This window comes from Ceratotherium simum, chromosome 29 (genome assembly GCF_057802395.1).
Source record: "Ceratotherium simum simum isolate JZ-2026a chromosome 29, ASM5780239v1, whole genome shotgun sequence".
NCBI classification, from domain to species: Eukaryota; Metazoa; Chordata; class Mammalia; order Perissodactyla; family Rhinocerotidae; genus Ceratotherium; species Ceratotherium simum.
This window is the reverse complement of record NC_141928.1, coordinates 36,724,825-36,746,369: the sequence shown is the minus strand read 5'-3', so window position 1 is coordinate 36,746,369 and position 21,545 is coordinate 36,724,825. Positions and strand designations below refer to the sequence as shown.

The following is a 21,545-nucleotide window of genomic DNA, read 5'->3' as shown; positions in this document are numbered from 1 at the left end:
GACGTCATTACAGTGACCGAGGGGGTGAAACTCGAGTGCACAAAAGCGCTCAGAACCGGAGAGCTGTGTCAGCCACGTTGGCCAGGAAGGGTGTGAGCGTGTTCTGCATCCTCCTCTACTGGGTCTGGCACAGCACTGGTTTACAGCCACCTGGAGTTTAGCTGCATTGGCGCCACGTGTGGATCTGTGGTGGTTCGTTGCTGTGGAGAGCACAGAGTGCGTGTCCCTGGGGAAAGAGCTCTTCTGGTGCCCAGAGCGCGTGGACGCCAGCCTGACACAGGCCAGGGAGGGCGCCACCCGTGAGCTAGGGGACTGGCGCCTGTCTGGAAGTGCGACCGTCCACGTGGCTGGGGCGCAGTTATCAAGACCGACCCTGCTCCAGGAATGATTGTGAATCTGACCAACCTCAGAGAGGCTGCGGCAGTTATGCAGCCCCTGGATCATCCGGATCTGGGTGTTCCCTACTGTGCCCGTGTGTGAGCACCACAGAAAGTGTAGCTGGGTATATGTGGAAACACTTCCAGAAGTTTATTCCTGTGGGAGTTCGATATAAAGTGTATGAAACTGAAAATAATATTGTAATCTAAAAGGGGAATCACTCTCAGGGTTAACATTGTGGACTGACTACTATTTTTTTTTTTTTTCCTATTTGGGAAAGCTCTTTACCCCTTGGAGTGTTAAGAAGTCATCACATAATTGCTGCCCTCCGCATTTTGTTACAGAATGCTTGTTTATTGTGAGAACCATTTTAAACATAAACCGATGTCAAAACTGAACGTGTACTATATCCTGAATATCATGTAGAGAGCCTTTTATCTGTAGATCAAGAATCACTGCATTTTCAGCAGGATGTTCCCTGCTGTGCTGATGGGGAGGGCCCAGAGGCAGGACCTTGCTCCAGGGAGAAACCACAGCACGAGCAGGCCTGTGCCCACTCCACCCCTCCACCCCGGGTCCCGGTCCCACATGGTGGCATCTGACAGGCAAGGGGGCAGGGCCCATTCCTGCTGTCACCTGCATCAGGGGCACCTCCTAGAGCAGGACTCTCCACCACAGGAGTGACGCCCCCTGGAGCTGGGCCCAGTGTGTGCCCTGCGTGTGGCACAGAGCTCGGAATCATTTTAGAGAAATTGCTCCTGTCTCCCAGCTTTCCTGTGTGGACGGGGGCCTGGGGAGGAGGAAAGCTGGGCTCAGAGCAGAGCACTCAGCGGGACCTCCTGGACCACACCCTCATTCTGAGCAGGTCACTCCCGGCCCGTTGTGTGACAGATCCTGTCTGATGGCCTCTCCTCGCTCCGGGCTCTGGGGTAAGCGAGACTGGCAGCCAGGCGAGACTGGCAGCCAGGCGAGACTTGCTACGTGACCCCAGGCCAGTCCCTCAGCCCTTGAAGTACCACTTGTCCTGGGGAGCCATCCTAGGACCACATGTGTAAGTAAAGGTCACAGACCGTGAGTCCTGAGGTCCCCAGTCCTGTGCGAGCTTATTAAATGTACTGTGAAGAAGTTAACCCTCTGCTTGAAGGCCGTGCCGCCTCTGTGAGCCTGGCCCTCTGTGGAGGAGCTACTGGCTGCTGCTCTGGGTCTGGGCTCTGGGAGCTGACGTGGGGCGGAGACGCTGGGTGGAGCCCCCGGGCCCCTAACTTCTCCTCCCTGCTGGGCCTGCAGGTGGCGGTGGGACGCCAGGGGCTCCTCGGTCACCGCACCATTCATGGGCACCCCTGCCAGTGTGCCTCCTTCCCCCACATCCTGCTCTAGGTGCACAGTGTCTCACTGTCAGATGGTGAGCACCGCACAGTCATAGCTCTCCTCGGTCCTGCAGAAAGGGAAGGCGGACGCCCATGAGCAGGGCCATTCTCTCCTCTCGGGTGGGGGTGGATTGGCCCTCGGCAGCCTCCATGCCCCGCACTGCACATCCTGGGAGCTGGGCGCCCCGTCCTCATCCTTGCTGCTGCTCCAGAGTGTGAGAAGGGCAGAGGGAGGGTGATGCTGAGCTAAGGGGGTTCGCCGGCCCATCTCCATCCCGGCTTCATCAGGGAGGGAAGGGCTCCCGGGACAGGCACCATCTGTTCCCACCAAGAGGTCTGGGAGGCAAGATTTTCCCACCTCTGGACTCCGGGCCAGCACTGCCCCCAAACTCCCCTCCCCACTCTGTGACACGAGAACTTGTCTCCAGTACTTCCTGGAGCCTGAGGGGAATTTCAGCCTCTGCAGCCTCCTCCCTACAGCTGCACAAGTTCAAGGTAGAGAGAAAGCAGGGGAGGACAGGCTGAGCCCGATCCTGGGGTGGGGTCTTATAGGTTTTGCTCATCTTGGCAAGTCCTGAATGCTTTTGTTTGTATTTTTAGTGATGGAATTATGGAAACTTAAGGTGCAGTGAGGGAATGGCGGTGAGGGTGGGTATACCACGCTGTGGTTACCCTTCCTCCATGGCCCCATCCCTTCTGGAAGCCAAAGCAGGCACTCGGGAAGCACGGACCCTGAGTCCTTCCCCTCCCCCCAGCCAGCAACAGAGGCCACTACCTCTTTTTAGAAAAGACATATTTTGTGAAACAATAAAAATTGTGGTAGGAAGAAGCCATTAGCATATAGAAGATGTGCTAACATGAGAAAAACCAGGTTTTCTCCACATAAACTATATTTTTTATTGGTGGAAAGTTTCCCTTCCAGGAAAGGTGTGAGAAGCACACTCTAGCTGACGACGGGAGACGCACTCTCAAAGACAGCGTGTTGGGTGATGGTGGGCTGAGGCACCTGCCACCCTCGGCCCCTGCTGGCAGGGTCTGCCTGGGGACCCTGGCTCCCTGGGTGGGAAGGCCCACTTCCCATCCCCTTCTCTGGCCCACCTGCTCTTGTTTGGACAGCTGGGGCTCCTGGGGGTGGCTTGGTGACTATAGACCGTATCTGTTATCAGTCTTCTCGGCTCTGGGGAGGAGAGAACCTCCTGGTAGCAGGAATGCCCACCTCCTGGGGCCTGGAATTGCTTTGTGCTGACTTTTCTCGAGGCACAGAGTCCTTGGTGAAGCCCCAATTTCTCTGCCAGGATCTGTCCAACAGACGTCACAATCATCTGAGCTTCAACAGCCCTGCCGTCCGTAAGAGATCTGCTTTTGACTGGTCCAGGGCTCTGGGCAGTGGCTGATGCAGGCTTGCCTTTTTGAGGGAGATCTTCTAGTCCTTCATCTTTTTGACTGGGGTCAAGATGCTGCAGAGAGTGCTTCATCTGTTTTCTGAAGTGGCTAGAGTGTGCCTTCTCTAGCAGGAGCTGGAGGCATTTGCTCCCAACAGTGTCTCCTATTCCCCTGACTTGAGGAGGGTGGCTCATCTCACTGGCTTGGGAAGCCCTCGGTCCTGCAAACATGTCTTCATACTCTCCTGGTTTGGGCCTCCTACAGTCATCCCTCTCGTCAGTTTGGGCAAATATCTTGCTCTGGCTCTCACATGAGTCCTTAACTTTTGGTGTCCTGAGCTCCTGCTGCCCCTGGCTTGTCTGTGCACTCGATGTGAAGTCATATGGCACCTGGGAAGCTGGGGTGTCCCCACTGGTGCATTCCTTCTGGGGACTGGAACTACGGCAGGGGTCTCGTGAGTCCTGATCCCCACTTTCCAACCTTGGCTCATTCCCGGCCGTTGCTGAACTTGGACGTGGCTCCAGGCTACCTTTCTCGGCCCCCATGACAATCTCACTGTGCCAGTTTCTGCCCACAAGGCTGCATGTGAGGGACTGAGAAGGTGGCCTGTCCTGTTGTCCAGTAAGAGGGGCCTCTGAGGGCCCATCACCAGGTGGTGTCCCTCCTAGGGCCTTCTGGATTTCTTCACACACAGGTGAGGGGGCAGGGAGGGGACTCGCCAGGGTGGGAATGGACTCTTTTGTTATAAGTTTCTCTGTTGGGCGGGGCTGAAGAGGTTTTCCTAAGACCTTGGTGAAGTTGGATTTTGAGTGGGCCCCAGATACACAAGTGGCTGAGGGGGAAAAGGCGGACCGTAGAAGGGGTGAGGGTTGAATCTTTTTCAACTTAAAGACTTTGATGGACTTGAGGACCTTGAGGGGTAGGCCCCACCGATGTTTCACTTGAAGCTTTATAATATGTGCTACCAGCACCTGTCGGGTGCGTGGACTGAGGATGGAATGCTCACAGGAGGTGTTCACACGGGGTTCCGGACCCTTCGAGGATGCCAGATTTCCTGTTTCCATGTGAGTGTGGGACTTGGGACCAACATAATTGGCAGCAAGCCAGGACTGACGCACTCTCACAGGGATCAAACCCTCCTTGATCTGCACTGACTTCATGCCCAAATGGACTTTCAAGATTTTTTCTAGATGTTTCTTATCTGGGCCCCTGGGTAAGCAATTTCCTGAGTCTGTCTTTAAGGGCCTCACCAAGTGTCTTTCAGACTCCTCAGAGTTCATTCCTGGAAGCTTCACTGGGAAGCTGGCTGAGCCCCTGGAGAGATCTGGGATCCCCTTCAGACATTGCCCCAGACCCCTGCTAATGGCCTTCCCTAGCTGGAACTTTACTTCATCCCTCCCAGGGGACTTTCTAGGGCACCTGGACCCCATTTTCTGTGTGTCCTGGCTGCTTTCGTCTACAGATGCAGAGGGCTGTGAGGGCTCCTGCTTGCCCTGTGCCTGATAAGCCTCTGGGAATTCATCCTGAGGCTGCATCAGTTCCAGAGACACTTGGATCCTGTGGGGCAGGACATCCTGGTGTTCATCTTTGATGAGCCTCTTTTGAAGATGTTGCTTTTGGAGATTAGGGCTGATCAAGTCCCCATGAAGGGTGGAAACTGACTTGTGGGCATGGGAGGCCCCACTGTCTTGGGGAAGATTGGGAATCAGCTGGCTAAAGACTTCTTCAGATCTTTTTACCACAGAGGGTAAAGCCCTCTCCCTTTTCAGTTGCTTCTGCAGCGAGAACAATTCCAGGTGTATTTTAGTTGGGATGAAAGATTGTGTCTTATTCTGGTGTGTCAGGCAAGATACCCCACAGGTCCTCATCAGAAGTGGAGAAGAAGGTGTTCGGGTTGGGGGAGAGGATGCCAGATGGGCCTGGGTCTGGGTCTGGGTCTGGGGCGGAGGTGGGGGCTGGAACTGGGGCAAGTTTGGAGTCAAAGGTTGAGGTTGGGCCCCAGGATAGGGCAAGGGTGGGGCCTGGGAAAGCTGTGAAGGTATTTCAGGCCAGGTGGGAACCGGAAAGCGATTAGAGATGCCATTGAATAAAACGGAGAGAGCCTGTAGTTGAGAAGAGCTCCTAGAGACCAAGGCAGTAGCCACTAGGGACTCGCTGTGCAGAGAGGGGAGACCCCAGTAGAGCTGGCTGCATTTCTGCTGTAAATGGTCCCCCAAGGCCTTGGGATAGGAGAGCTGCTGAGAACCGGGCAGCTGCTCTGGTTTGTCTTTCAGGGTCCAGAGGGATTGGGAGGTTGTGGTGTCCCGCTCAGCACCCAGTGATTTCCACGTATTCCCTGAAGAGTTCAGGTGGTAGTCTGAGCTCAGCTGTTTCAAAAATGACACATCCTTTTCTTTCTTCTTCCCAATCATCAGTTCTACTCTTTGGGTGATCTGTATGTTCAGCATCTTCTGGACCTCAGCGTTGACAAATGAGGGGCTACCAGCCTCTACCTGCCTGTCTGGGGGTGCTCCCGAGAAGGAGGCCTCCGGTGGGTGGTGGGACAGGTGCTCGTGGTGGGACTCGTGCTGTGATGAGGTGAAGAACAAGGCCTTGGTAATCTTCCACCACTGGCAGAGGAACGAAATGGGACAACTTGTGCGGACAAGGCCTGAGATGGGGGATGCCAAACCGGAGTTACCTGGAGGTGAGCTCCCGGCAACCGTGCCCGGAGGGATTCTTTGCAAGTCAGGTCGGTCTTCTTGAGGGTCTGCTGACAGGGTGCAGGCCAGAGGTGGAGGGCGCTTGGTCAGCAGAGCCGAGGAAGCCGACAGGTACGCGGTGGGAGCAGCATCCTCCATCCACTCCCCGTGTGGCTGCTGGGCCCCAGCAGGCGCTGCCTCGCACACCTCACCGCGGGGGTCCTGACGTGAGAGCTGATGGAAACTGCCCTTGTCAGGGAGCCTCCCCAGGTGGCTGCAGGAGACAGGAGGCACAGGCTGCTGCCAGGAGCAGATGGGCCAGGAGGGCCAGGCAGGTCGGGCAGGGGTGGGCACCCGCGACCCCCCACAGCCCCCACATCGACTTCACAGTGCTCCTGCTGTCCGTCTCCCCAGGGCTTTAGCCACACCCTGTCCCTGTGGCTCCCCCTCCCAGATCGGCCCCAGGCTGCAGGGGTCACGTCATAGGCTCTGGGAGGAGGAAGGACCCGAGAGAGAAGGGGAAGATTCTTTACCTTTGCACAAGTAAAACCAGGCCCCGAGCCTTCTCTAGTTCCTTCAGGCAGTCTCTGCAAGCTGGAAATGAGGAGATGGGTCAGGGTGGTGAAGGCAGAGGCCTAGGGGTGTTACAGGAGGCTGAGGGCAAAGTCCCTCTAGGGGAGACAGTGGGGAGATGAGACTCTGGAGCCCAAGATAGCGTCCAAGGCCACGTGACCCCTGACGGGGATGGCAAGGCTCATACTAGGGAGCACTTTGTCGAGTACAAAGTACTTCCACATCCATTACCCCCTACAGCCCTCGCCACCGCCCTGTGGGGGAGAAAGGGCAGGAGTCACCTCACAGTGGAATCTGAGCCAAGTTAAACAACTTGTCCACAGTCGGACCTGGAGGTTCCACCTCCCAATCCAGACACTATTGATCCACTACAGCCCACTGGCTCCTGCTGGGCAACGCCCACTCCAGGCCCCTGATGGCTTTGTTCCGGGCACAGAATCTGGGAAGTATCTGGGTTCTGATCTCCTTGCCAGGAGCCTCCTCAAGGGCTCTGTTTCCTGAGGGAAACGGGAATCTCTTTCTACCACTGTCGTCCTGGAGACCGTGGAGCCCTCAGGGACGGGTGGGATGGAGGCTAGCTCCGGGGCAGGGCTGAATGGCAGCCACTTACCTCTCACAGCTCCACTTTTCTTCCTCTTCCTCGTTCTGCTGCTCCTCCCCCGCGGCTCCCCGTGACGCTGAGACGAGACGAGACAAAACGAGGGGCTGGGAGCCAGTTCTCACCGTTCTCTCTCTGGACAAGCTGGGGACGCTCAGTGTCCATGAACCATGTGACTTTCTACACGTAACTGCTGGAGCGCTGTGAGGTTTCTTTCCTTTTACTCATTTTTAAAGTGAATAGAAATATTCTGTTTTCCTTCTTTGAAGAACGCAAAGAAGGTGTTTCTGTGTGAGACCTACCATGGATCTCTTCCCTCACTGTTCCTCTGCTCCAGAAACACACACTCTCAGACCTACAGGTGCGTATCTGAGCCTCATCAGAGAGGACTCTGCTGCCGGAGGCCAGAGCCCCACTCCAGCCCCTGCCCAGAGTCTCTCAGGGGCTCAGCACTGCCCTCAGACCAGCCCGAGACACCTGTCCCGGGAAGGCGGCTGGTGACCCAGTGCTCAGGGGTCTGTCCTCCCGCAGAGATCGGGCTCTTAGTAATGCAGTCCTCGGCCACTGGTCACTGAGTTTGGGACTTTGTCCTGGAGCCCTGGAGCACACCTGGACTCCTGGTCTGAGATCTTCAGATGGAAATCCTAGTGCCCACTCTAACCCCCGCCCAGCCTGGCTTGTCCCTAGAAGGATGGTGTTCTCTTCTTTCCTGAGAATAGGTGTTCTCTTCTTTCCCATCCCAGGAGTCTCTCTAGTTGATTCATGAAAGTGGAAATAACAATAGAAAGGAAGAGAGAATCATATTCTGTTGAGTCTGCGCCAAGGGTTCCTTACCTTCCTGATGCTTCCATGTTTCCTAGGTGGTGGTAAGGATGGATTACTCTGGAGGTAGGGACGTAGCACAAGGAGGAATCCCAGTGCACACAGCACGGCGAGGATGGTATCAATTGCCCAGCAAGTGGAACTGGAGCTCAGCCAGGTATCAGTTACGCTTTTCAGATTAAGGAGAGGATTCTCCATCATCTGAATCGCACTGCTGCCACCAGGCAACTGAGCACTGGGAGTGTACTTGGGGACTACAGCCCCAGGCCCACATCACAGGGCTGAGGTCTGGTCACAAAGGGTCCTGAGGGCGGGGAGGGGGCCATAAGAGGAGGGGGCTGGACCATAGCCCCTCCCCAACCATCCAGCCCCGCAGATCCCTCCACCCTTCTCTGAGCCATCCAATAGCACCTCTCACCCTGTTAGAGACAAACCTTAGTCAATTTTCTATTCGTTCCACCTGGAACTCAGATAATACTTGGTTCCTTGTATCTCTTGGAGAGCTTGGCTTGAACCCACCAATTTCATATTCTTTGAAAGTCTGAAGTTTTCCCAACAATTTTGGGTATTTCATGGGACTTTCAGAATCTCTTCTGTCCTCAATTCCATTTTTTAGCACATTTCAGTTGTACGATGCAGTGTTATCAACTATAGTCAGTATGTTACACATTAGATCCTCAGACCTTCTTCATCTTACAGCTGGAAGTTTGTACCCTCTTACCAGCCTTCTCCCTACTTCCCCCAACCCCAGCCTCTGGCGGTCACTTTTCTACTCTGTTTCTAGAGTTCATTTTTTTTTTTTTTTTTCAGATTCCACACATAAGTGATACCATGCAGTATTTGTCTTTCCCTTTGTGGCTTATTTCACTTAGTGTAACGCCCTCCAGGTTCGTCTGTGTTGTCGCCAATCTCAACTCCATTTTTCCCACATATGTTTTTCACTTTTATCCCAGAAGTAGAATTTTATATACTTATTTAATTTTGAATATTTAAGTTGTTACTATTTCCATCAACTTTTGCTGTTTTACTCAGAACGACTGATGCAAAAATTCAAACTAATGATTTATTATTTAAAATTCACAAAAATAACTAAGTATAATAAGAATATAAATAATTAACCTCCAGATAGTATATTTTATGTTAGTAGCATTTATACTTATGAAGTTAGAAAAGCTTCACAAAGATTTATGGGACATGTACACACACACAGACACACACGCATACACAGGTACACAAAAACACATACATGCATACCTACACATACACAGATACACATGCACACACACACGCACATATACACACATATACATACTCATTTTGACAGACCCATTTATTATTTTGAAATCCAAGAATTAAGCATTTCTTCATTTTCTTTATATCTATTATATGTTGTCTTGACCCCATTTCTTCTTACTCTGCCCAAAATAGACAGTCTCATTCTCTAGAGTTGAGAACATGTGTGGCACGCCCAGAAGCCAGGCGTGGGTAAGGTGAGCTAAAGTCCCGGTCTGTAGAGAGGACACTGGGACTGGCGGGGCAAGGCCTGGGTTTGAGTCTAGTCTTAGGCAGCCCTTCTGATATCCCGAGTGTGTTCTACACGTCCTCTCTCTCTTGGCTTCCGCTTTGCCTTCCCCCTCCTGCCCCCTCCAGACCCCTGGAGCCTAACATTGTGCCTGTGCCCTATAGAGAGGGCACTTTGAGTCCTGTAGGAAATTCCCTTGTGACATCGTTGGACATCCCTTCTGGCAGCAGGAACTGGGGATTCCCTTAGGGATTGTACTTTTTGATCACTGCATGGTTAATTTTTCATAATACTTGAAATACAGGCTTGAAAATAATGTACATTCTCCGTTGGTCATAGAGTCTCATACAGCTTTCATGGGAACGAGAGCATTTGAGTTCATTTGCCTGGACTGTCGTGAAAGCACGTGTTCAAGAGCACGTCTGTGACATCTACTGTTGCTTTGATCTGCCTGCAGTCTCTTCACCCTTTATGATCTTGTCACTGGGGCATGGCAGTCCCAAGTGTGAACAACGAGGGTACCTTGGGAGCATGGAGGGTCCCAATCTGGACACCTAGGGTCAGTGGGGAGCGTGGGGGGGGTCCTGACTTCTGCTTCATTTGCAGGGAGACTTGTGGCTGAGATGTGGGTCTCGTCTTGACCTAGAAAATCAGGCTTGGGTACGCAAGGAATCACCTTCTGTGAGATAAGAGAAAGAGAAGAGAAAATGTATATCGGTCTCTGCCCCCAGTTCCTGGCTCACAACTCCTGAAACTCTTGTAATTTCCTCAGTGATAACAGCACTAGGAGCATCTTTTGTTCTAATATTTGTTTTTTGACCCCAATTCCTGACAGAGGGCTCCTGAAACCCTTGGAATTTCCTGGGTGATAGGAGTGTCTCCTGTTCTAATGAATTTGTTCTAATGACTCTAGGTGAACTCCTGGATGAGACCTGGTCACTGGAAAGACCAAGCCATGATAGAAGCTTGGAATTTTCAGACCTGTTCCCCATCCTCTTGAGAAGAAAGAAGGGCTGAAAATGGTTGATCATGCCCACGTGAGGAAGCCTCCATAAAAATCTGACAAGTACGGGGTTCGGGGAGCTTCCAGGCGGGTGAACACAGTGACATTCCGGGAGGGTGACACACCCTACACTATGGGGACAGAAGCTCCTGTGCTTGGGACCTTCCCAGACTTCACCCTACGTATCTCTTCATCTGGATGTTCGTCTGTATCCTTTATCATATCCTTAATAAACTGGTAAACATAAGTCAGTGTTTCCCTGAATTCTGTGAGCCACTCTAGCAAATTAAAGGAACCTGAGGAGGGGGTCATGTGAACCTCCAATTTGTAGCCAAGTCAGACAGAAGTTGTAGGTAACCTGGGGACCTACTTCTTGTGATTGGTGCCTGAAGTGGGGTGGGAGCAGTCTTGTGGGACCGAGCCCTTAACCTGTGGGATCCGACACTATCTCCAGGTAGATTGTGTCAGAATTGAGTTAAATTGTAGGACACTCAGCTGGTGTCGTGGAGAATTGCTTGGTGTAGGGGAAAAAACCATACATTTGGTGGCTGGAAGTGTCAGAAGTGAAGTCTTCTGTGTAAAAGTAAAGGAGACCCACAGCAGGTGGAGAACTGGGGTTTCCCAAGTCAAGAGGGAAAGACTGGGTTTTCTAAGACCGACTCCCGCCAGGCCACTGCTATGCCAGCAGGTGAGCTGTGTGTGAGGGAACAGGAGCTGGAGAGCAGAGAGAGCTGGCCACATTAGCTCCACATTTAGGTAAAAGATTTATCTCAGGACCCATGCCTCTTCAAAACCTGTGCTCCCTTTCCTGGATAAACAAGAGAACCGCATGGTTTACGTGTGCATGGTTTCATCAGTGTATGTCTCCACCACAGACTTTACTTTGCTGACACAAGTTTTAACTGCTGTCCATCCAACAGCTCATCTCGTGTGTCTGCTACACAGACAGTGACTCTATCCTGTGTGAGCCCCTCCTCCATCACCTTGCTGCTGCAGATGAGATGGACCTAAGGCCTTTCCTGAGCCCCCCACACTTCCCCACACTGCTGGGCCCATAATAGATCCCCGGGGGCTGTTGCAGGCTGTGACACCCTCTCTGGGAGAGCTGTGCATCTCATCCTAGGCGGGCAGACCTGGGGGCCTTCTTTTGGCTTCCTTGCTCTTGACAGTCGGGATTTTACTATAGTTCATTGCTAACACTCATAGTGCGGGTAAGACCCTTCTTCCTGCGTTTAACAGGCCCTTTAACTGGTCCTTGGGCATCCCTAGGGTCTTGGAAATTTTCCTGGTCTCTGGTGTGGGCTTGAGTCACAGCTTTGCTCTCCCACATGTTTCCATTGCTGAGAAGGAGAGGAAAGAAACACAGCCTCAGAAAAGGAGAGTGAATTTCCATTTGGCAGTATAGCACTTTTTTTCTGTATTCTTTGATCATCCTTCAGTATATAAAACAAACAGATATACCCACACAGACATTTCACATTATGAAGTTTGAGTTCCTGCAAATGACCCTCACATTGCATACACAAGAAATTCACACACCCTCGGCAGCACAGCCTTCTCATGGTAAATGTGTGTCTGTGTCATTAGAGAGCTCAGTTCATTTCACAGCACGTGTTGATCATCAGCCTTTGTGAAGCCCCTGCTCATCCTCCTTTCCTAATTCCTATCAAAGGAAGGTAAGTGGGGGAATGTGGGCTGGTAGGAGAATGCTGGCAGCATGGATTCAGTGGGCAAGAAGCCTCCTTTGGATTTAATATTCTAGAAATCCACCAGGAGAACAGAGGTACCATCTCCTGAGTACAAATTGATTCTGTGAACCCTTTCGTACACATAAGTGCTTAGATATCCAATTTTATAGCTATTACACTATTATACATACACTAACTTGTAAATTATGGAAAGATAATCTTGTACTTGATTAAAAGATAATCTTGTTGATTTCAAAAGAGGTTTTGTAATAGTTGTTCTTATTACCTTCAGCTGGTAAATTGACTTCAATTTATGCATATTTTTGATCACAGTGTAATTTGCTGCATAGTTAACTCTTTTAGCAGTCACCAGAATCATGTTTAATGTCTTTCTCAACAGATAAAACAACTTTATTCTTAATAATTCAAACAAGGACTTTTTCCTGGAGCTGGGACTGAAGTTCACGTCTGCCACTCTGTTGCCTCATATGATCAAATGATGTAGGGACAAATTAAGAAGCACATAGAAGCATATCAAGAAAGGTATTGGGCACACTGGGTAGTTACTTTGTTTACTTTATATTTAAAAACACTCATATAGCACTTTATTTATGAAGTGTCAGGCTTGGCTCCATTTAAAATAGTGACCATCACATAGTTTAGTAGTTCAAGTGTGGCATAAATAATGTGTATCTGTGGGATCTGGTGCAAAAAAGAGCATCTCGAACATGTCTGAAAGTAGAATTACTATTAGCAGCGGGTCAACCCATAGTTCTGCATTTTGTCCAGGCATCCTTACTAACGAATTCCCAGTGCATCACTTCTCACCAAAACAGTTTGTGGGTTCACTACTTCTGAAGATGCTATGCATCTTGACCCTGCTTTGCTGTTTTGATCAAGGTTTTCCTTCTCTCTGCACCTTCCCGACAGTTCTATAACATCTTGACCATGATTCAAAGTCCAGTTCCATAAAAACCTTTAAGAGAATCTCAGGGGCTGGCCTGGTGGTGTAGTGGTTAACTTTGGTGCACTCTGCTTTGGTGGCCCGGGTTCAGTTCCTGGATGCAGACCTACACCACTGGTCAGAAGCCATACTGTGGTGGTGACCCACGTACAAAATGGAGGAAGATTGGCAACAGATGTTAGCTCACAGAGAATCTTCCTCAGCAAAAAGAAAAAAATCTCAGAGAAGCTTGCAGAGTAAATTTCCCCACATGCATCATTCTACTTCCATTAAACCACTTCTTAGCATTTGCTTGGTAGCAGAATTGTGTATGGATATGTCTGGCTTTTCTCCTAGATAGCAAATTTCTGGACAGCAGGAACTATTTAGGACAGGTTCAAGCAACATGGAGGAACCTTGAGATTCTGGGGGCCCAGTCATACCTCTTCTAGGCAAGGCCTAGGTAAGGTTTGAGCCAGGTGACTTGCCCAAGGTCACATGTCTAGTCTCTGGCAACGGTAGGCCTATGATACAGTCCCATGACCGTTAGTTCTCCATTCTTTACACCACACAGCTCAACACAATTTTAACCTGATTGTCTTTGTATCATAAAGGTGGCCTTCCAAAAAGCCAATAAGTAGATATTGGGTACTAAAATATGCCTCGCATAGCAACATGGGACTAAGGAGGAAATAAGGGAAAACTAAAAAGAACCATCATGTATTTATTAATATGCCAACAAATAGACAAATTACCCTTTATCCATATAATAGAGGACCATTTGAGGACCAATTGAGGACATATCCTACTACCTTTTCTCGTTTATGAACTGCAAATGATATGGATTGTCACTGGGTCTGAAAACAACGTATGTGTTCATTGTAGTATCACAGATCTTCTCATCTTCACTGTGCTGTATTTTGCTTATGGTTTGTTTACGAATTGTGCATCTATATTCATGAGGGAGACTGAAAGTTTCCTGGTCTCGTTAACAGCTGTGCTATGACCTCCACCCCAGTCTTCCATGTTGCACATTTCTTTGGTCTCAGCATTCTCTGCTGTGAAGTGCAACGCTGATGTCTAGATTGTAACACATGGTAAATTCCACCAAAGTGGAAGGAATGAAAGGATGAGAGAAATCCACCACTGCTACAAATAAAGAAATGAAAAGTCTTGGGGAAATGGGAATGGACACAAAAACTATTAAAGAGAGTTTATTTCATGAAGGCAATGTTTTCACATTCAAAAAAATCAATCATTATTACACATCACTTTAACAGAATAAAGGAGAAAAATCCAATGATCACCTTAGTAGGCGCAGAAAAAGAATTTGGTACAATTCAATATGTTAAATGACTTATTTTCCTATTGCCATCATATTCTTGACAATCCTAATTTGGCTTTCTTATATTTAACAAACTCAATAACCTAATCCTGTTCGGTACTTGTTCTAGGCCTACATGTCCATTTCCTGTGAAGACGTTGGGCCTCTTTTTAAAGACACCCCATGAGAGACTGACTCCCTGCAGAGTCTAGTGGTGACTCCAGGTAAGTCACCGTTTTCCAGGGGAGGGTTTAAGGACATGGGTCCTCAAGTCAGGGCATTACCAGGGATGCCAGCTGTTGGTATTTCTCTCAGATGCGGCATGGGGCCTCACGTTACCACTAAGGAAAGCAGAAACTAAAGGAACACCACTCTGGTAGCTGGCAGCTGCTCAGAGGCAGGGTCAGCTCTCCTGACTGCCCGGTGGGCTCGTCCCCCAGGCCTGGAGCTGCATACAAAGAAGCAGCTGCCTTTGGGGGTTTGCAGGCCAGCGGGGGAGACTTTCCTCCGAATGGGGACCCTAGGGTAGGAGCGATGACTGTGATCAGGGAGTCCTGGCTTCAGGCTCTCCCCCACCAGAGTTCTGGGACTGCCAGGCCCTCACAGCCCGCTTCTCAGGCAGGCACTGACATGACTCAGTCCACATGCACGTTTGCTGAATTGGCTGGCCTACATCAGAAAAAGTTTGGTGAGGCACGTGTTTTAAAACGTAAATCAATAAGAAAACTCTTCCAGAAAGCCTAATCCAACTAGAATAGTGTGTAAAGTGGAGAGAAATGTCTGGTATTAAATAAAAGCCCCCCCCCCAATTAGCCATATTACATTGGATTATCTCCCTGACTTATATGACGATTTCTGTCTCTGTAATAAAAGAAAACATAAGTATGGAATGTGCCTGCCGCTCAGATATTAAGGCAGGTTTCAGAAAGAGTCTCTTTTCTCTCTTATTGAATTATTACTTATTTCAGTAGGATCTGGAGAAGCCATAGGAAGGCCATAAATATATAGCAGATTTTATTGCTTCCTTTTCCAAGTCTGGTGTTTCTGGTATCATCATTTAATGTTGTGCTAATATTCAATTGAAAAACTTAAGTTCTCTGTTCTTTATCAGATAGTTTGAGTCCTCAGCAACCGTAAGTTTCTTATTAATTCCAGTGGCCAATAGGTCACTGGTTCATTCAGGTGATACGCTCCATGGGTGTGGATCTCTTTGTAATTAATGTTCTCTGGAGAGGAAGAGGAAAAGAGCTTTCTACAGTTTAAATGTCATTTATCTCCTGTCAGAATCCAGTTGGATAGTGTTTTATCATATGTGGTGGTACATTTCCATACCACTTGCTCAGCATCTGTCAGGTGCATTAGGTAATGGATTTTTCCTCAGGTAATTGCTCAAATCTACAATATGGTATTAGGTTTACTCTCTCTGACCTGTTTCAACCTTTAAACATCTTCAAGTCCTAAATGCATGTTGCATTTCTTTCTAAGATCCTGGGAGGTGTGCCCACTTGATAAACCTTCGTTTTTCATTGCCATTGATATTGACCGTTATATCTCTGCGTGGGGCTGGTTGATGGGGGTGTTAGATGAACATTCCCCCTCCTTGTTTTCTACACTTTATGAGAATAATATGAGTTTTCTTTTTTAGGTAATTGACTATGTTCTTCACTGAGGACAAAGCAGAGAGTGAGCGTATTGCTGCAAGGCAAACAAGCATGATAGAGAGGGGGGATGCAGAACAAGCCGAGAGTCGTGGTCCTCGTGTGTGTTATGGGTTCCCTCAAGTGAGGGACACGTGGAAGTGAGGCAAAGAGAAAGAATGGAGATGGCGCTAAGAAATAATCTGTTTTTGTTTTCTTTAATGGCACCAGCCTGGATCAGAAGACTTCAAAGGACACAGAACCAATGAGTCAGAAATTATATTGTAGTTATACATCCATTATTCTCATGTGAGCTGTTAGATCATGTTTTACCAGGAATTTTTCTGAGACATTTTTATGAATAAATGGAAAGGTGTTTCTGACAGATATCAAAAGTTTAACAATTGACTTCAGAGATGTACAGAGCTGGAAAGAGCATCCTGGAAATTAATGACTTGTCTTGAACCCGTCAGAGAACTGAGGCTAGAGGACGAACAACCAACATGAACTCTAGAGAGAGACAGGCCCCCACAGGGGGAAACAGGAACTCAGCATTTGCTTACTTAGAACAGACACTCTGAATAAGTTATGAGCCCCCAAAAAGATTAAACTAGAAAATTTTAACAAATTGAGCAACAAAACAAACCGCCAAGTACTGGATTATAACCCAAAGAATAACATGAATATCCATGAGTCCATACTAATATAAATAAATTATTGACCCTAAAAATAAATTACAGAAGAACTATAAATAATATATATAGATATGGATATTCCTGCCTCCAAAAGGTGGAGTTTAATGCCCCTCCCCTTGAGTGTCCCGGACTCGGTGATTGGCTTCTAACTAATAGAGGTCTGAGAGAGAAAAACAGTAACTTTACAGTAGAGAAACCTGGCAGGCACCCCAAACCAGGTGATCAAGATAACATCCTCGATGGTAAGTCATGTTGCTATCACGTACCCCCGGACACAAGTAAGGAGACGGATTTTATTCAAGCTTTTGCAATAAGAAGAGCACCCCAGACCCAAAGATCCGAGTGTCTCGGCCTGGTGGCTTTGCCTTAGGCTCTCACAGGGAGCAGGAGAAAAGTCACAGGTGGTCTGATTTACAGTTGGGATTGTCCTGCAGTTGGGGGAAGTCTCAGTTAGATGAACAGAAATGGTTAGCTCTGTGTCTGGCTAGTTTCAGAAGGACACACAGTTCTAAGCTCGGCCAACTATTCATGAGACAAAGAAAGGGAAGTCGAGAGGTCAGTGCCTGGCCTTCTTAGCAGGTTTAGGCAGAATGGGAAAGGCAGGTGTTTTTCCTGGTCACAGGTAAACAGGGTCTTCAGGGAGTCCTGAGAAAGCAGGGACAGCAAGTCTGCTCTAAGCCACACGGAGAGGGTGGTCCTCTGTGGTGGGCTGTACCTGGGAACACAAAGGGTGGAGGAATTTCGGAAAACAGAGGGATGGGGTGATTTCTTAACTGTTGCTATGTTCTGGGATCACAGGACACAGGTAAAATTCAACGTTGTCAGGCCCCAGTTTTGGTGAAGACCACGTAATATCATTCATTGCTGAACAACTCAGAGGCGACTATAAACCTGAGGGCGGCAAAGTGGGGTCTAAGGAATGGTTTCTTGAGGACTCTAGTTTAATGTTGTTCCTGCAAAATCATTTGAACTTTCTGTTGAGAGGCACTGAAAAAGATCAGTTGTTTTAGAATCCTGGAGATCAGACATCTTAAAAGAGGGATGTCAGAAATGAAAAAGAGAAATATTAATATAAAATGTTGTAGTAATTAAAGAGACTGTAGCCTCTGTACCATGTAAAAATTAGAGGCAAAAAGCATATAAACTTAAAATTATGCTTCGTAATTAATTTTCAGTATTTTGTCTTATTTATAATGATCTAGGTACCTAATGAACATCTATTAATTAAGTCAATTTAGCATAAGTCTAAGGTTTTAAATTACCTAAAGAACTTGGAAACTATCTTCATACTATAAATCATAAGTACTGTTGAAATAAGGTTGGTCTGAATAATGATTCCATTTGGTTGAACACAGATTTACATTTTTCATAATCCGAAACATCTGGTAGATACAATGCTAGTTTATTCCATCAGAAAACCTTTGTACGTTTAGAAAGAACATACCCAAGTAGAGTAAGACTGTATTCCTGTATCGTACTTGCCACAGAAAACATAGCTGTTTTTATTAAACCAACAATATTAAACTAGTCTTGTTTGCCACAGATTTACCTAAAGTATGTAAACCTGAATTTTTAAAACCTTTGAGTTAAGTTTCTATAAGAATACCTTCTTTAAGCATTTGAAAATATTGGAAGTTCAGTTTCTGTAATTTCTGGGAATTTTAGAACTATTCAGTTTATATAAGCCTTTACTTATCTTTAAGCCAATCAGAATAGAAGTCCCTTTAAGAAATTTTATGGTCTGATTTCATAATGTCATCCAAAAGTAGGAAGATATTACACACTCACAGACACAAAGACGTACAGACAGACACTTCAGTTGTAAAACTTCAACCATGGTTCAGACAGAAGCACAGAGATACAAATTCCCCGGGTCATATAGAAGAGCCAGTTCTCATCCTTGCCCCACGGATACTTGTGGAGGAGATCTTCAGGGTTTCCTTGCCCTGATGTGTCATCTTATGGAGGCTGTGGACTAAGTTTTGGGCGAGGAGAGACCAACTGGCCATCTGGGTGTGGCAAAACATCCAGCTGGTTTCCAGTGAGCGTTTTCAGGCTCAGGTGCTAGCGGTCCTTGTGCCTCAGGTTAGTTAAGCAGGGTTTCTGTCTCTAAAGGAGGTGGAGCAAGGGGAAGTATGTGGGTGGTAGGGGGAGAGTTTTCTTGGGAAGTGGCTCTCAGCATCTTTGTCCGTCGGGGAGTTTCCTTGGCTTCAGGAGGTCTGGCTTTTAGTGCGAGTTTTGATTTTGAGAATAGTTGATTCTTTGGTTTGTAGTAAGTCTTCTACTAGGTTAGTGAATTGGGTTTCATTTTTGCTGGGCATTTCTGCAGCTGTCATTGAATGCTGTTTGTTCCCATTAAGGGGGTCAGGGGTCTTGACAGGAGCAAGAAAAGTCAGGTGGTCAGTGAGAGCCACTCAAGGCCAAAGGCGCGTAGGCAGGAGTCAGCGGCCTGGAGGGTGAGGCTGTCAGGAGGGCAAAGAATACTGATGTCCAAATGGAAAGTTACTCTCCTCCCAGAAGCTTCACTGTGGTCACCCCTTTTCCTTTTGTAAGTTAGATAAACTGAACATTAGAAACAAAGGGAGGGATAAACAACCAGGCTCTTAGTTAAACTTGGCCTCTTCTATCTGGATCCAGTGGCTATGTTTCTGCTTTAATGGGATGTGGTGTTAATAGGAATAAAGTCAATGAGGCAAACAAGTCTGAGAGGTCTGAACATCACATAAGAAACTTTGAAGGAGGACTGGTTTCCACAATTGTGTGTCACCATCACTAGGCACAGACCATTCTAGAGACACATGAGTGGTTGGGGACTACTGGGTCAGGAATAGCAATCATTGTGTGTGAAGTGTCCAAATAATTAGTATGTTTTCATGCAGAAGAAACCCTAGTCACAGTAAACCAATTAACAGTGCCTGAGGATAGAAACACAAAAGAGAATCACTGGACTTAGACAGAAATAGAAAAAGGAGACTACAATACTATATACGCCTCCATTGGTTTCATTTGTAAATTTTACAAACTGTTGTGAAGTTTTTAATTTGTTTAGAGACAAAGCAAAGTCCTTTAAAATTATTCCTTGAGCCAGACAAATAATTTTTTATTTCCTTTCAATATCATTAGGAAAACCAGTGAGATATTTTTATACATCATAATTGATGGGTCAGCAGATTGATTAGAAGCCACGATGTATTCATCATATTTCATCCTTATGCAGACATTGAAGACTGTAAGCATCTTGACATAGCAAGTTTAATAGATTTATATTTCTAAGTGAGGCAGCTAGGGAGGTACATTTTTCAGCTCTCTGTTCAAAAGAACCTATTGTGAGGGCTGTGGGGAGGTGACAGCCTCCAGCTGTACCGCCTCTGGGACCTTGGGGCCCCTCCGCAGCCTTCCTGCTAAGGCCATGCTCTCTCCAGGCTACTCCCAGCCAATGCCTGGATGATGGAGCATGGCCCACCCTGCCCCGTGTGGGATTGCCCTAGCTGGCAGCCTCTGCTCTGGGGGTCCCCATCGCCTGGCTGAGATGTTCTCAGAGCTGCACTGAAGGCTAAAGCTTTCCTCCACAGTTGTCTCTCCTTCCCTGTCTCCTTTCTTAGATGTCAGACCTGCTTCACAGTTCAAATGTTTTCCCTCCTTCTCCTGCTTGGCGCTTCCTTATTCTCCACAGGCATTTTCCTGACAAATCACTTGCGTGTCTGATTTCATCTTGGCATCTGCTTCCCAGAGAGCTCAACATGACCCACTAAGAAAAACAAGAAAGCTTCCCCTTGGGCTCCTCCAGACTCCATTGATCTATAGCAAGTGGGTCATTTTTCTGGAATGAATGGTGACACTCAAGTCAGCTTAACATACAAGGCAGAGAAGCAAGGATTCTTTTTCACTCCAGAAAATGAATGACCCATGGTGGCTACATGTAATAAAACTTGGGGATAATAGGAGGCATCGCCAAAGGCTGCAAACGCTTCATATTGATTTAACACAGGCAGGCGTTGTTCTGCAAAACCACATAGATCTTAAATTCAGTAGATCAAAATTGTTTAAATTCCACAGATCTAGAAAAATCTTAATTGTTCTTTTTAGCTTAAAATATTTGCATGATTCATGCCAGGGTAATTCTTCTCAAGGATTTAAAATTTTTTTTTACATGTGATTTTTTTTATAATGCAAAGTAATTCAGATCCTAATTGAGAGAATAAACAGGCGCCATCTGTGGCTCCCTACACACCCCCTTTTCATACCCGAGCACTGTTTCCTCTCCAACACCATCTGTTGACATCTCCCAGTCTAGCTGAGGACCTTCTGGCCTGCTCTCTAAATCATCAACTAAAAATACTTAGTTTTACCACTTATAAGGAAATTATTTTGCCTCTTCCTGGAACCAGAAACCACTCCTCTGCCTGCAACCCCTCCCCAGCTCACTGCCTGTCTCACCCCGTCTTGTCCCTCGTGTCTCAGCACAAACGTTTCTCCACAGGGAGCCTCTCCTGATCCTTTGTCTGAAGTAGCCCCTTCCCATCTTTTCCTCCTTGGCCTGTTTATTTTTCATGGCATTTATTACTAACTAAAATCCCTTTTTGCGCCCCAAAGCTTAGCGGTTAAGTGCGAGGCTCTGCTACTGGCGGCCCGGGTTCTGATCCCAGGCACGCACCTACGCACCGCTTCTCCAGCCATGCTGAGGCCGCCTCCCACATACAGCAACTAGAAGGATGTGCAACTATGACGTACAACTATCTACTGGGGCTTTCGGGAGAAAAAGGGAAAAAAAGGAGGAGCATTGACAATAGATGTTAGCTCAGAGCCGGTCTTCCTCAGCAAAAAGAGGAGGATTAGTACGGATGTTAGCTCAGGGCTGATCTTCCTCACACAAAAAAAAATAATAAAAAAAATAAAATCCCTTTTCTTTGTTTGCTGCCTTAGTAATTATG

General features: G+C 47.7%; 1 protein-coding gene and 1 long non-coding RNA gene across 8 annotated transcripts in view; one reads left to right on the top strand and one right to left on the bottom strand.

Moving 5' to 3' along the window:
- LOC147913260 (uncharacterized) overlaps nucleotides 1–16,306 on the top strand; it is a 56,892-nt gene extending 40,586 nt beyond the window's left edge. For 5 of the 7 annotated variants that reach the window (XR_015548988.1, XR_015548990.1, XR_015548991.1 and 2 more), the window contains 3 exons: nucleotides 12,416–12,558; nucleotides 14,413–14,506; nucleotides 15,928–16,306. This is a non-coding gene — a long non-coding RNA (uncharacterized LOC147913260). The other 2 variants (XR_015548992.1, XR_015548993.1) reach the window with 2 other exon arrangements.
- On the bottom strand, nucleotides 2,630–6,014 carry LOC147913261 (spermatogenesis-associated protein 31A6-like). The gene has a single exon (XM_087419450.1). The coding sequence runs from the start codon at nucleotides 5,966–5,968 to the stop codon at nucleotides 2,714–2,716; it is 3,255 nt and encodes a 1,084-aa protein (XP_087275576.1). The 5' UTR covers nucleotides 5,969–6,014; the 3' UTR covers nucleotides 2,630–2,713.
- Nucleotides 16,307–21,545: the final 5,239 nt, after the last annotated feature.

Coding starts and splice junctions, on each gene's coding strand:
- LOC147913261 (XM_087419450.1), bottom strand. CDS start 5,968: ATGGAGGATGCTGCTCCCACCGCGTACCTGTCGGCTTCCTCGGCTCTG.